The following is a 15,428-nucleotide window of genomic DNA, read 5'->3' as shown; positions in this document are numbered from 1 at the left end:
TGGGCAACCTGGCCATTCTTTTGCGATGGTTAATACTTTAGTTCCTGAGTCCAGGTCACAGGCTCACCCGATTCATACACAAATATGCCCTTAAGACAGGATTTGCAAGCAAAAAGACAATGGGAGGGCTGTCCCCATTTTCCTCCCTTACTGCAGAGGAATATTTGAGGCCACTGGGAGAGTCAAAATGGCTTCAGGATTGCTCTCCCATACTGGTGTGGGTGACTTGGGCTCTGGCGCTGGTTTTGGCTCAGCAGTGGCAATGGTGGAGGAGCTATCTAGTTTTTGTCCGTATTTTTCCCTCTTGGAATATGGCAGCCCTACTCCAAGCAAGCTGCAAGGACAATGGATTAGGGTGGGAGCTCTTCCCCACCAGCTTCTGAAATCACCTTATTTCTTCACCAGAGGGAAGTTTGGTTGGATTGTTGCGCCATCCCACCAAAAAGTGCCCTGGGGCAAGGTAAATAAAAAGCACTGGTGTTCAAAAACCGGGTTTGCGTTAGCTGAGTGATGTGCCTAACTGACAGCTTAAGACTCTTGTTGTTTTAGCTTAAATGAGGTGGCCTGATGAGCCATTTTGTCACCTCTCTCCTCTCCCCAGAGCCAGAAGGTTCTCCAGCAGCTTTTGTGCTGCCAGCTGGGCTTAAGTGCCACCTCAGCTAGAAACATTTAACCAAGTCTCATGTTTTTTTCCCAACAAGAGGGCTTTGTGCATGCATAAACCCTCACTGGGAGGCTTTTGGGATTTGTTTATTTTAGAACCAAGTAACATTTTTCTACATATACCCAGGGTGTCTGGCAAATATGAAGAAACCCTTATTTGCTTTTAAAATACAGAATGATGGTATAATTATGACAAGTGGGCACTCATGAAAAACGGTTTGCTTATTTTGCATTTGCCTATTTGTCTGGTTGCATCAGTGCTTCTCAGACTTGGGGCCCCGGCTGTTGTTGGACTACAACTCCCATCATCCCTAGCTAGCAGGGCAAGTGCTAATTTCTAGATGTCCGGATAGGCTTGCCTAAACGAAAATATTTTAAGCAGGTGCCAAAAAGATACAGCAAAAGTGCCTACCGGATGTCAATACACGGGAAGTTCCAAACAGAATCAGTGGCCAGGGATGATGGGAATTGTAGTCCAGCAGGGGACCCAAGTTTGAGAAACCCTGTGTTAAATCCTATCCATCCACCCACTGCCACATATCAGTGCTTGGAACGAACTAGTTCACTTTAATGAAGTTCACTGAATTAGTTCAAAAATCTCTGAACAACAGCTGAAAATCGTCCTCATAATTTCCAAGTGGACTGAGCATTAATAAAGATAATTTTGGGGGTAGAACATTAAACAGTTTTTAGTTTATCTTCAAGTTCATTCTCTTACGTGTGTGTGTGTGTGTTTACTCTATAGACTCTTTGGGCCTTTAAGCTTTAACATCATAATCATGGGGGGAGGGGATATATTAAACAATTCACTGGTCAATATTCTCCAGGAAATTCTGTGAAAGACGTTGCCTATCAGTTAAGGCGGGGGGAATCCTGGACACTGTAATAGGAATGAGTGAATCTGTCGATTTCAGTTTCTCTCAGTCTTTCATTTTTGTGGGGACAGGCGGAGTCCCTCAAACCCTGGGCAGCCCCCGTGTGGAATAACGACTCAAGATAATGTGCTATGGGATTAAAATTGGCCACAACTTTATTATGTTTCAGATGTGGGTAGACCTTGGCTCAGGCATTGGGCGTTTATCCCTCCCAGTCCCACCCCCTCGGGGATCTGGGGAACATCAGGGTTATCCAGTGTGGGGGGTGGATGGGCTGGCTCTGGAGAACATATGTTCAAGCAGAGAGAACCCGCCCCCATTATGCCGCCGCCGGGGAGAGCAATGACGACCTCTAGGCGTACGGCCAACGCCTCCCCTCAAACAACCCCTTTAACGGGGAACCCTGGTATTGCCACCACGAAGAAGGGGGGGCATGGGTCACTGCTGAACACCCCCCCTCCGTTCAGGGAAGATAAACTAAAGGATTCTGCCCAAGGCCTGATACCGCCAAAGTTGTGGCGTTTGGCTACGGGAAAGGCAAACCTGCCAATGCAGGGGAATTCCTTTCCGGCCCTTCAACAGCGACCTTGACGTAGCAGCGCCCATGTACCTGTGGAGAAACGGTTAAGCTGCAAAAGAAGTCTTAACTGAGGGTGGGTAGGGTGGGAGAAGCTCTGGAGCCAACTGATGATTCCCTGGTAAAATCCTCCCCCTATTGGGTGGGCAGGTAATCCCTCCCCCTACCTGGCCTGATCATCTTGGCAGCACCTCCCCAGACGGGATTGGGCAACTGGCTGAGGTAGGCGGAGACCTCCAGGTATCCTACCTGGGGGGAGGCGAAGCCAAGCCTGTGCTAATGGTGCTGCATAGGGTCCAGGGGGCTGCGCACAACCACACAAAGGGCTCCCCCCCCATTTAATGTGGGGAGTGGTCATTCTAGCCTTAAGATTGGTTCTACACATTCCCACATCAGCCTGCAATTTAAAACAACAACAACTCGTTGTGAAAATTCATCGGCATTTCTGTACTCCGTGCATCTTTGAAACTCAGTTTTGCTTAATATAGACATTTTTGAGGAGCAGTTCCCCCTAACGTAATACACTTTCGCCATTTATTTTCACTGGTATGCACAAATTTAAAAAACTGCGGCATTTTGGTACCCATTACTAGGCCGGAGGACTGCATTTCAAACTTCAGAGAAGCGCGAATTTTGAAAGACGGCTGTGTTTCAGTTCTTGCATTGTTTCGAAAAGTATAACTGAGGTACTTTAAATGCTAACTTTTGATCATGGCAGCAAACTATGCAACCCATTACCACGGAAATGTCAGTTTAGCTAAGCAAGATTGAGACAGGCAGGTGAAATGGCCCAGAACAAAATTGCTGATGGGACTGACACTCTGAAAGATCACTGCCACACGCACACATTCGAAGGCATATTATGTCCTTCAGCAAAACTCTCAATAAACTGTGACGCTGCTGTGTTCATAATTTTTTGTTTCCTTTTTCTGCTTGACGAGCACGTATCTGTTCAGTGTTTCCTCTTCGTTTTTCTGTATTATTTAATAAATATGATTTATTTAACAAGGCTCCTCCCTTTCCTACCCTTTCATTGTGCGCATGGGTGTCCTCTCACTTCTTTGTATTTGGTATTTAACTGTCATTTTTATTGTTCTGCTTCCTGGATATAAGCAGCTTTAATCCCCTAAATTGCCCTCAGATTGCTGTGCAAAGCTTCAGTAAGATTATCTCTTCGAACCTGTTTTCCCCCTAGATAATCCCACTGACTGTTCCATTTCTTTGCCACACTAGGCAGAGCAGCGTTCCCCAACCTGGTGCTCTCCAGATATTTTAGACTGCAACTCCCACCAGCCACTGTTAGCAAAGTCACTTGAGCCACACAGTCAGAGTCCAGGCAGAAAAGTCTCGATAACATTTTACTGAGGAAAGTGAATAAAACAGTGCATAACTTGAGACCCTTGGGGTTGTGGGTTTGAGTCCCACTTAGGGCAAAAGATTCCTGGGGGTTGGACTAGATGACCCTCAGGTCCCTTCCAACTCTACAATTCTGATATTATGTCAGGCTTTGTACAAAGCGGTGAGCATTCAACTAATACCATGCTTCCCAAACTTGAGTCTCCAGCTGCTTTTTGGACTGCAACTCCCATCATCCCTAGCTAACAAGACCAGTGGTCATGGATGATGGGAATTGTAGTTCTCAAACAGGCACAAGTTTGGGAAACACTGAACTAAAACATAGAAGGAAAAATCCACCAGAATTATGCATTCAATCAGAGCATGTGGTACCTTAACAAATGATCGTGAGCAGAATTAACACTTCAGCTGCACGCTGTATGATCTCTGTTGTTGCATTTCCAACAATTGTAGCTCTGCACCCTAAACAAATTATAGTGCCCCGGGTTCTTGGGTGGGGTGGGGGAAAGCCATGACTGCCAAAGTCATAAAAGAGCGCTTTAAAAGCACAGTGTGAATGTGACCTAAAATTCATCTGAAAATACCGTATTTTTTGCTCTACAAGACTCACTTTTTCCCTCCTAAAAAGTAAAGGGAAATGTGTGTGCGTCTTATGGAGCGAATGCAGGCTGCGCTGCTATCCCAGAAGCCAGAACAGCAAGAGGGATTGCTGCTTTCACTGCGCAGCGATCCCTCTTGCTGTTCTGGCTTCTGAGATTCAGAATATTTTTTTTCTTGTTTTCCTCCTCCAAAAACTAGGTGCATCTTATGGTCTGGTGCGTCTTATAGAGCAAAAAATACAGTACTGCCCTTTTGTTGTTTTTGTTCCAGACATTTTGGCAAGCTTGCTAGCTTCACATGAGCTTCTTGAGAAACCCCAGCTTCTCATTATGAACAATGACGATGCTCACTTCTGAACAATGCACCTGTTTCATTGCGGCAATAAAAAGGGTTATCTCCAATGAGGTCCAGCCTATTTTCCCCATTAATTTCAACGGGTGTGCCCTATTTTTTAAAAAATAAAAAATGAAGGAGTCTATCAGCTACCTCAATCAATCAAGCCCATAACTGCAGGTTTGTAATGTACACGGAAGCAGGAAGACAAGCTGTCGACGTTTTAAGAGCGGGTCTTTAGTTAAGCAATAAATAAATAAATAAGGAAGTGAATATTTGGTCAGGAATCCACTTGAGGTACTTTTAGAACAAAAGAAAGTGGCTGATAAAGTCGGGCCCGCAATCCAATTTCACACAATTGATGGGGCCTCATGAGTTGAAAAGCGGGGGCAGGAAAAGAAGTACGAGCGTTGCGGTTTGGAAGGAAACAGAAGCAGCATTCGCTTGCCAGGGGAGAGTTTAGTCTCGATGGCGCTGCTAGAGAGAGACGTGACCGTCCGTGCAAGAGGCCTGTTGCCTCTTAGCATCAAAGCGGCCACCGCAAAACTCCTCCTTAGAGTTGCTCGGGTGGACGCAAAGAGCCATTGTTTGTGGTCTGGAAGGTGGCAGAACCCTTTCCTGTCTCTCTCAGCCCTGTGGTTTGCTCTGTTGCGACTTCACGGACCCTGCACTTAAGAGTCTCTCTCAAACAAACAAGCAAACACACACACACTTCTGGGAAGATGGGGTTGTGGAATTGAAAAAGCCCTTGCGAATCCAAAGAAGGGCAGGCTGTGTGGGGGACACAGGAGGGACTCATATCTTGCAATTGGGAGGGAAGTAGATCAGAACCAGAAAGCCACTGGAGATAAGAACCGCCTTGCTGAACCCAGTGGTGAAGTTGTGGAATCTCCCAGCTCCAGATGTGGATGCAGTGTGCTGTATGTTATTACAAAACCAGCATCTCTGGCAAAGAACAAGACCCTGGAAGAACGATGCTGAGGAAACGCATCGGTACTTGCTCACAAATCCAACCTCTTCTAAGGAGGGCTGGACTTTCTGAAGTTCCAGAGCTACAGCTGTGGAGCAGAGAGAATCTGAAGAGATGAGGTGATTTTTCCCCAGTTGGGAGCTTGCGCAATGCCAGCAAACTGTTCCCTCCCCAAGGAAAATTGCAAAAAGAAGAAGGGGGAGGAAATCTGTGCCTGTTTATAGAGGGATTTGAGTCAGTTTGCCACAGAGGAGTTCCTGAGAGAATTGTACTGTACTTGAATAACACCTGAAACTGTGCTTAGCGGACTCATAAGGTCACAGGAAAAAAATGAAGATGATGGTTGCTGATTGTCCCAAAATACTGGCAAGGACATGTGTGGAGGACTCAGGATAAAAAAAAATATCAGCATGGTTAATTTAATTCATTCAATTATTTTTCTTTAAGATTTTTACGTCTCTTGATCAGTGCTTTTTTCCTGGGGGTACGCAGGGGTTCACATACCCCTAAACATTTTGTGAATGTAAGTTTGGCCTCGTTGAGGGGCAGTATTTCAATATGAGTAGGAAAATGAGAGTACCCCTAAACATTTTTTTAAAAGAAAAAAGCACTACTCTTGATTATTAAAAACCTCTAAGAGGTTTATAAAAGTATAAAACAAAATATTCAAATTGTTGATACAAACATTGCTCTCTTTTTATTATCAACACAACGCTGTGAAGGCGACTGAAATATGTTGACAAGCTCCACGAAACCCCACCCACAGCTGACTGGAGATTTGAGCCAAAGTCTCCCTGGTTCTGGTGGGACACTCTAACGTTATAGCTCAGTGACTGTAATCTGACTTGCAAATCGTACCCGAAAGTCTTGGGCAGAGCACCTTTCCCAGGGCTGGAGAAGAAAATTTCAATTCACTTTGCATTTAAAGGCCAACTTTTCACGAGGGCTTCAAACATGAGGGTTTCGAAATGCAAGCCGATGTAGAGATGCGGAAAACCGAATTGAAGACTGGAGAAAGGATCAACGGAGAGAAACTCGAAACGGACTTATTTGCCCACCCCCTACTATTAAGGTAAAGGGACCCCTGACTATTAGGTCCAGTCATGGCCGACTCTGGGGTTGTGGCGCTCATCTCACTTTACTGGCCAAGGGAGCCGGCATACAGCTTCCGGGTCATGTGGCCAGCATGACTAAGCCACTTCTGGCGAACCAGAGCAGCACATGGAAACGCCGTTTACCTTCCCGCTGGAATGGTACCTATTTATCTACTTGTACTTTGACGTGCTTTTGAACTGCTAGGTTAGCAGGAGCAGGGACCGAGCAACGGGAGCTCACCCCGTTGTGGGGATTAGAGCCGTCAACTTTCTGATTGGCAAGCCCTAGGCTCTGTGGTTTAGACCACAGCGCCACCCGCATCCCTACTATTAGAGACATTTTAACTCAAGAGCTAGTGAACCCGTGGCTTTTCCAGATCTTGTTTGAGTGTCAGTTCCAATCAGCCCCAGCTCTCCAGGAGAGCCTTGGCTCAGAGAGCATGGCTCAGTGTTCAGGGAGGATTACAGTTATACAACAACAACTTCTGGAGGGGAACATGTTCCCCGCCTCTAATTTAACTGGAGAGGCCAGGGATCAGATGTGGGACGTTGTACATACAGAACATGTTCACTGAGCTATGGTTGCAAGCTACAGAAAAAGCTGGAAAGCTTTGGGGGACAATGGATGGGCTGGAAAGGTTTGGGGGATGGATTGATCGCCTGCTGCAGTGGCTCCCGGAATAGAAAATGTGAGCTGTGTTTTCCTGTGGACGGGCAGCACCTCTTTCCGGCCACCAGACCACATTTTCCACCATGCGCTCGCCTTCTCCGGAAGCTACTGGTGGAAGCGTGTACACTATGCGCACTCGGTTTTGTGCTGGCCCTTGTTGCTGTTCAAACCGATTCCTAACTGCTTCGTGTCGATGATGCCTCTGGAGTTCTTCTGCTTCATCCTATGGGCAGGTAAGGAGTGACTATTTCATGTTCCATTTTCTTGGACATGTGCATTTTCCTGGTCTCTGCTGACTGCTCCAAGGCTCCCCCGGTGTTAGGGTGCCCAAGAGAGAGGGAGGACAGAGCTCTTGTTCTGTTAATAGCCGTATAGAAGAGGGCAGTTCTTGTAAAAACGCAACTACAATTAATAATAATAATAATAATAATAATAATAATAATAATAATAATTATTATTATTATTATTATTATTTATACCTCGCCCATCTGGCTGGGTTTCCCCAGCCACTCTAGGCAGCTCCCAACAAAATATTAAAAATACAAGAAAACATCAGACATTAAAAACTTCCCTGAACAGGGCTGCCTTCAGATTATCACTTACATGATTCTAATAACATATTTCAAATCCACACCAGACTTTTTTGGTTTAGCCGCGTTAAACACTTGTAGCAAGGCTTGTGAAGTTGTGTCCTGTGGCAGTTTAAAGACCCGTAAATTTATTGTGGTACGAACTTCCACAGGTAATACTTTGTCAGATTTAACCACCAGGCTTCAACGGTTCACCAGACTTCAATGATACACAAAATATTTGAAACATTACATTACAGTGGTACCTCGGGTTAGATACGCTTCAGGTTAAAGAGGCTTCAGGTTACAGACTCCGCTAACTCAGAAATAGTGCTTCAGGTTAAGAACTTTGCTTCAGGATGAGAACAGAAATCGTGCTCCGGCGGCAGCAGGAGGCCCCATTAACAAAAGTGGTGCTTCAGGTTAAGAACAGTTTCAGGTTAAGTATGGACCTCCGGAACGAATTAAGTACTTAACCTGAGGTACTACTGTAATTGATATTGCAATGAATTGTGACTATTGTGTGTCCCTACACAAACAAGTGCAACTGTATAGCTGTTTCTGCAGGTGCAGAATCTGCTGGACCATGCTGGACAAATGAGCAGTAGCTTTAACTCTGAGAGCACCAAATATGGTTTCCAAGAACTGAGGGGGATGCACCTCCGGAACGCAGAGGAGGAGTTGAATTGAATTTATCCCTCATTCCTGCTGTGGTCTAATGCAACTGGATTTATAGCCACATGAGTTTTATTTCCTCCTCTTGACCGTGTTGGAAATAAGTTGTGTGTGAACAATGGTGCCTCATTCAGGGATCATTAAGACTGTACAGTTTAGCTATGCTGGGAGATTAGGCTGGGCGAACTGGTCAAGACCGTGAACAACTGGGACTCCTGCCTTTCCTTCTCTCTCACCCCCATCCCATTTCCACTCTCCTAGCTTCCCAGGCTCAAGAACCCCTCATGGTCTCCCAGCCCAGCTCAGCAGAAGGCACGGAAGGCGGTTCCGTCACCTTGCACTGTTCCTACAACTCCACCTCAGAGCCCAAGGTTGGGAGCTTCCGGTGGGTGAAGGAGCCAGGGGTGGAGGTCAGAAAGACCACCCGGGAATTCATGGGAAGGGTGAGTCCCACCTCGGAGCAGGCCTTCCTCTTGGAGAAAAGAGCTGACATACAGATATGGGATCTGAGACATTACGACTCGGGGGTGTATCGATGCGTGGTGAAGATCCCTGGATTCCAGGAGACGTCGGGGAATGGGACTGAGCTTCATGTGCTTAAAGCTGCAAAAGGTAAAGAGGTTGGGCTCTGTGGAAGGAATGTACAGAGGTACCTCAGGTTACAGACGCTTCAGGTTACAGACTCCGCTAGCCCAGAAATAGTACATTGGGTTAAGAACTTTACCTCAGGATGAGAACAAAAACCGTGCGACGGCAGTGGGAGGCCCCATTAGCTAAAGTGGTACCTCAGGTTAAGAACAGTTTCAGGTTAAGAACGGACCTCCAGAACGAATTCAGTTCTTAACCCAAGGTACCACTGTAGTTGGTCAGAAGGAAGGAAGGAACTGGGATGGGTTCATTAGGAAACCAGTGGGCTAGACTCAGATGTTGCTGGTTTTATCATAGGAAGTTGCCTTCTACTGAGATTGTCCATCTAGCTCATTATCAGTTTACAGTGGTACCTCGGGTTACAGACGCTTCAGGTTACAGACTCCGCTAACCCAGAAATAGTGCCTCAGGCTAAGAAATTTGCTTCAGGATAAGAACAGAAATCAGGCTCCGGCAGCGCGGCAGCAGCAAGAGGCCCCACTAGCTAACGTGGTGCTTCAGGTTAAGAACAGTTTCAGGTTAAGAACGGACCTCTGGAACGAATTAAGTACTTAACCTGAGGTACCACTGTATTGTAATCTGCAGTGACTAGCACAGCTCTCCAGGGTTTCAGGAAAGATCCAGCTGCTCTATTACTCAGCTACAGGCCTTCCCTGTCACTGGAAGCCGCTTGTGTAGAAAGTGCTGGGATGTAGTGCTTCTGGATTTTTGGTGTGGTCAGTAAGTTGGGGGTGAGGAATTGATATATTTGAGGAACGTGTATGCTTAGCCTGTGTAAGAGGAGACTAGGAGGAGAAATGAGAGCCATCTCCAAATGTGGTGCATGCTCTGGTTATCTCCCGCTTGGACTACTGCAATGCACTCTATGTGGGGCTACCTTTGAAGGTGATCCGGAAACTACAACTAATCCAGAATGCAGCAGCTAGACTGGTGACTGGGAGCGGCTGCCGAGACCATATAATACAGGTCTTGAAAGACCTCCGCTGGCTCCCAGTACGTTTCCGAGCACAATTCAAGGTGTTGGTGCTGACCCTTAAAGCCCTAAATGGCCTTGGCCCAGTATACTTGGGCCAAGATGTCTTCTCAAAGTCAGGTAGTTGTTGTTCTCTTTGACATCTGGTGGGAGGGCATTCCACAGGGCGGGCGCCACTACCGAGAAGGCCCTCTACCTGGTTCCCTGTAACTTCACTTCTCGCAGTGAGGGAACAACCAGAAGGCCCTCGGCGCTGGACCTCAGTGTCCGGGCAGAACAATGGGGGTGGAGATGCTCCTTCAGGTATACTGGGCAGAGGCCGTTTAGGGCTTTAAAGGTCAGTATCAACACTTTGAATTGTGCTCGGAAATGTACTGGGAGCCAATGTAGGTCTTTCAAGACCGGTGTTATGTGGTCTCGGCGGCCGCTCCCAGTCACTAGTCTGGCTGCCGCATTCTGGGTAAGTTTCAGTTTCTAAGGACCGGTTGTTGCTTTGAGGTTCTTCGCTAGATTGGATGGGCAGCAGTGATGTCACTGAATGTTCCCAAATATTCTAATTGCTAAGGGGAAAGGCCATTCTCAGGGCGTGATAACATGTGCTACATGAGAAATAGACAGTTGGTTGTTCTGTCTGAGAGGGAAAAACCCCATGCAAAGCCAAAGGACAAGACTGTGTTTTCTTGTTGGCGGCAATGAGGCAAGAGATTTTCTGTGCTAGTTTATAAAAAGGCATGGAGGAAAATCTAAAGTTAAAAAGAAGGAAAGAAAAGAAACTGCAACAACAATCCAGCAGGATCTGTTGAATTTAATCTGAAATTTTCTCACAATGTCTTCCTGTATTACGGCACTGTGTACCTATGTGGGTGAGTGTGCCTTATAACATTTTGTTACCTTGATTCTGACGTTTGATGATATAATACCCCATTTATTCTCTCTCCTAGGAGATCCTAAGAAACCTGATGAAAATAGCACACATTCCATAGCGCTTTGGGCAGGCCTCAGCTCAGCCCTGGCGGTTTTTGTAGTTTCTCCTCTGATAGTGCTCTACTGTAGGAACAGACAAGGTGAGCCTGGTGACTGGAGCTTGTCTCTAAACCAGAGACATGAGCATTTGACAGACCTGGGGGTTGAAGGCAGGGTGGATAAAAATCAATGATTTTTTTTAAATTGATTTTTAAAAATTTAAATCGGATTTTTTAAATTTAAATCAGATTTTTTTGATTCAAAATGGATTTTTAAAATAAAATGCTTTTGGAGGAAAAATCTTTCTAAAAATAGTTTTCTATTTAAGTTACATTGTAGTCCAAAGGCTATTCATCAGGAAATAAGGATTTGTTTTAAGTTTTTCATGTGTGCTAAAACTCTAAGTTTTTTTTAATAATAAAAAAATTTAACCACATCAAGTTAACAAACATGGATACATATGCTATAATGTTGTTGTTTTAGTTAAATAAATTGTTATTAAGGAAATGATATTATGTTGACGTCCAAAACACCTGGAGGGCACCAGCTAGGAAAGAGATGGGAACCAAGGATAGGCCTCCTATGGGTTATATTTAGAGGAAAATTTGTTCGGATTGCATCTCGCTCGCTACATTTTACTAAACTGAATTTGCAGGTCGCCGCCAAGCAAGAGGATCCAGGACGAAACGCCTGAGTCAGGTAAGCCCTGAGCTTAAAAACAGAGTCAGGCTTGCAAGGGTAGCGCTCAGAAACCTGGCTCCAAGCTGGATATGGTTGGGAGGTGATGCAGAAGGGCTGTGGCTCAGTTGCAGATACTTCATGGCATGGCAAAGGTCTCAGGTCTGATACCCGATATCTGCAGCATAGCTGTCAACCTTCCCTTTTTTTTGCGGGAAATTCCCTTATTCCAGCGCCGTTTCCCGCTGCTTCCCGCTGCTATCCCAAATTGTTGGATATCCCGTAGACTGCCCCCGGGACAGGTGAGGCTGCTGATCCCTTATTTTCAAATCTGAAAGTTGACACCTATGATCTGCAGACTGGCTTCTACTTGAAACACTGTTAGCTAGCATAGATGGGCAAGTTTGGAAACTGGGAGGAGTTTGGAGAGGTGAGGCAGAACTGATGTAGTCTCTAGCCCAGAGGTTTTCAACCTTTTTAAGTCTACGGCTCCCTTGAGCAACTACAGTGGTACCTCGGGTTACAGACACTTCAGGTTACAGACTCCACTAACCCAGAAATAGTACCTCGGGTTAAGAAATTTACCTCAGGATGAGAACAGAAATCGTGTGCCAGCGGTGTGGCGGCAGTGGGAGGCCCCATTAGCTAAAGTGGTACCTCAGGTTAAGAACAGTTTTGGGTTAAGAACAGACCTCCGGAATGAATTAAGTACTTAACCTGAGGTACCACTGTAAGGGACATGGGTGGCGCTGTGGGTTAAACCACAGAGCCTAGGACTTGCCCATCAGAAGGTTGGCAGTTCAAATCCCCACGACGGGGTGAACTCCCGTTGCTCGGTCCCTGCTCCTGCCAACCTAGCAGTTCTAAAGCACGTCAAAGTGCAGGTAGATAAATAGGTACCGCTCCGGCGGGAAGGTAAACGGCGTTTCCGTGCTCTGCTCTGGTTCCCCAGAAGCGGCTTAGTCATGCTGGCCACAAGACCTGGAAGCTGTACGCCGGCTCCCTCGGCCAAAAAAGCGAGATGAGCGCTGCAACCCCAGAGTCGTCCGCGATGGGACCTAATGGTCAGGAGTCCCTTTACCTTTACCTTACCACTGTATATTCATTTTTTTTGCAAGTGGTCTCCCCCAGTGTAGTGCATTTTTGTACGCCACTTCCCCTAAGGCACTTGGCATAGAATATTAGAGTTGGAAGGGACCCCATAGGACCATCTAGACCAACCCTCATACAGGGTTCAGGCCTGCAACCTTGGCTTTAACAGTACCTAACCAACTGATCTATCCAGGCTATCTTTGGGCTGGAGACCTGCACTGCAAAATTCAGAGAAAAACAAATTTAGAAGGACGGCTATCTTTTGGTTTTGCATATTGTTTTAGGAAGTGGGAATTAGGTATGTTGGCAATGAAATGAGAACCAAATTTCTCTGCCACCCCTGGACGGGTGCATTATTGCTCCCACATCCCTGGAAAAAACAATACAGTGGTACCTCGGGTTACATACTATTCAGGTTACATACGCTTCAGGTTACAGACTCCGCTAACCCAGAAATAGTGCTTCAGGTTAAGAACTTTGCTTCAGAATGGGTACAGAAATCGTGCTCCAGCGGCGCGGCAACAGCAGCAGGCTCCATTAGCTAAAGTGGTGCTTCAGGTTAAGAACAGTTTCAGGTTAAGTATGGACCTCCGGAACGAATTAAGTACTTAACCCGAGGTACCACTGTACAGTGAAACCTCAGCTGCCAAATTCCTCCCTTTGGAACGTTTTGGCTCCCAAATGCCAAAAACCCAGAAAAAGCTGCTCTGGTTTTCAAACGATTTTCAGAAACTGAATGGCTTCTAGGGTTTTTCTTCTTCTTTTTTCTCCATTGACTTTGACCGCCCTTTGATCCTCGGTTGTCGAACGTTTCGGAAGTCGAACAATCTCCTGGAACGGATTACGTTCGACAACCAAGGTTTGACTGTAGTTGCAGTGATTGTAGTAAGGCTGATCCGAAGGAGCTAGAGGCCTAATGGCTGGTGTTGTGGCTGTACCAGTATTCAGGAAACATCTGGGCAAGCTCACAAATGACGACACTGATTCTTTAAACTCTTTCCATAGGACAAGAAGGCAGAGTCAATGGCAGATCTGAATTATTCAGAGGTCGTCGTGAAGAAGGCGGGGAAATCCAAACGTCAAAGCGAAAAGGTCACATATGCTTCCATACGTGTATAGTCTTTTTTTATAAAAAAAAACATTTTTATTGCATTTTTGAAAGTTACAGAGGAAAGAAAAAAAGAGAAAAAGAATAAAAGAAAAAATACAAAAAAGGGGGGGGGGAGAATTTAAAAGATATGTGTACAGTGGTACCTTGGGTTACAAACGCTTTGGGTTACAAACACTTTGGGTTACAAACGCTTTGGGTTACAAACACTTTGGGTTACAAACTCTGCTAACCCGGAAGTAGTACCTCGGGTTGCGAACTTTGCCCCAGGATGAGAATGGAAATCGTGTGGCAGCAGCAGGAGGCCCCATTAGCGAAAGCACGCCTCAGGTTAAGAACGGTTTCAGGCTAAGAACGGACCTCTGGAATGAATAAAGTTCATAATCCAAGGTACCACTGTATAGTCTTGGAGTAAGTGCCGTCATCCTCTAACCTACAGTAATTCCTCAACTTCCTGGCCCCTCCACTGACTGCTTGAAAATGGCTAATTTTTTGGGTGGGTCACCTAATGATTTGTCTGTCTGTTGTAGCAATTGTAATGTGTTGGGCTAGATTTGCATCCCATAGAATTCAAGACGTAATGCAGGAAAATGAAAGAAATAAAAGAAGCAATAAAAAAACCCCAATTAAGAATCAATATGAATATTTAACACGGGCATGGTGTAGACCACCTGAATGAAACTCATGTGCCACAGTTTGGGAATCCCTGCTCTATGTACATTCCTGCCAGCAGGATTTTGATTTCTGGCAGCTTGAAAGCCAGGAGGGGAATAAGGATGGGAAAACTGCCATTTCCCCCCACTTGGGGGACTTGAAGCAAAAACAAATGGGAAGGATGTAGAAATGTTTAGCATAACTTCAAGAAAGGTTTACCTTGGAATGAACTGTTTAAAAATGTAATGTTTAAAAATTGTTTTTCCAGATTTTGCTTCAGTGCTGTAAATTATTGGTTAAGAATAACAAGTCATATTCAACCATAGTTTTGGTAATAATGATTATGATAATAATGATACTGATAATGCATATTTTTCTGTATCAGCAAAAATAACCAATTGAGATGTATAGAATTCAAGACCCAATAATATAAAATTATTCACTTCCTGCCTTATATACAAATTCTATATACAATCCCATGCTATATCCATGCTATTCCATGCTATATACAAATGCTTATTAAAGGTTTTATTTTCCTTGCTACTCCTTTGACATTCTGGATTGGTATTTCAATTCATATTATGTTCTCCTGGATTCTATACAGTTGTACCTCGGAAGTCAAACAGAATCCGTTCCGGAAGTCCGTTCGACTTCCAAAAAGTTCAGAAACCAAAGCACGGCTTCTGATTGGCTGCAGGAGCGTCCTGTAGCCAATCGGAAGCCACGGAAGCCACGCTGGACGTTTGGCCTCTGAAAATCGTTCAGAAACTGGAACACTCACTTTCGGGTTTGCGGCGTTCGGGAGCCAATTTGTTTGGGAGCCAAGGCGTTTAAGATCCAAGGTAGGACTGTATTTGTCTTTGTTCCAGAAACATGCACTTTTCCATAACTATTTCAGTCACATAGTCGTATATTCTTTCTCCCCCGTAT

General features: G+C 45.4%; 1 protein-coding gene across 1 annotated transcript; it reads left to right on the top strand.

Moving 5' to 3' along the window:
* Positions 1 to 7,331: 7,331 nt before the first annotated feature.
* LOC309361122 (natural cytotoxicity triggering receptor 3-like) lies at positions 7,332 to 13,862 on the top strand (the record flags this gene model as incomplete). The annotated part of the gene is made up of 5 exons (XM_081896076.1): positions 7,332 to 7,371; positions 8,644 to 8,994; positions 10,945 to 11,067; positions 11,622 to 11,665; positions 13,742 to 13,862. The coding sequence occupies 5 exons, from the start codon at positions 7,332 to 7,334 to the stop codon at positions 13,853 to 13,855; spliced, it is 672 nt and encodes a 223-aa protein (XP_081752202.1). The 3' UTR covers positions 13,856 to 13,862.
* Positions 13,863 to 15,428: the final 1,566 nt, after the last annotated feature.

This window comes from Podarcis melisellensis (genome assembly GCF_964234715.1).
Source record: "Podarcis melisellensis genome assembly, chromosome: 2".
Taxonomy (NCBI): domain Eukaryota; kingdom Metazoa; phylum Chordata; class Lepidosauria; order Squamata; family Lacertidae; genus Podarcis; species Podarcis melisellensis.
This window is presented reverse-complemented; position numbering and strand designations above follow the sequence as displayed.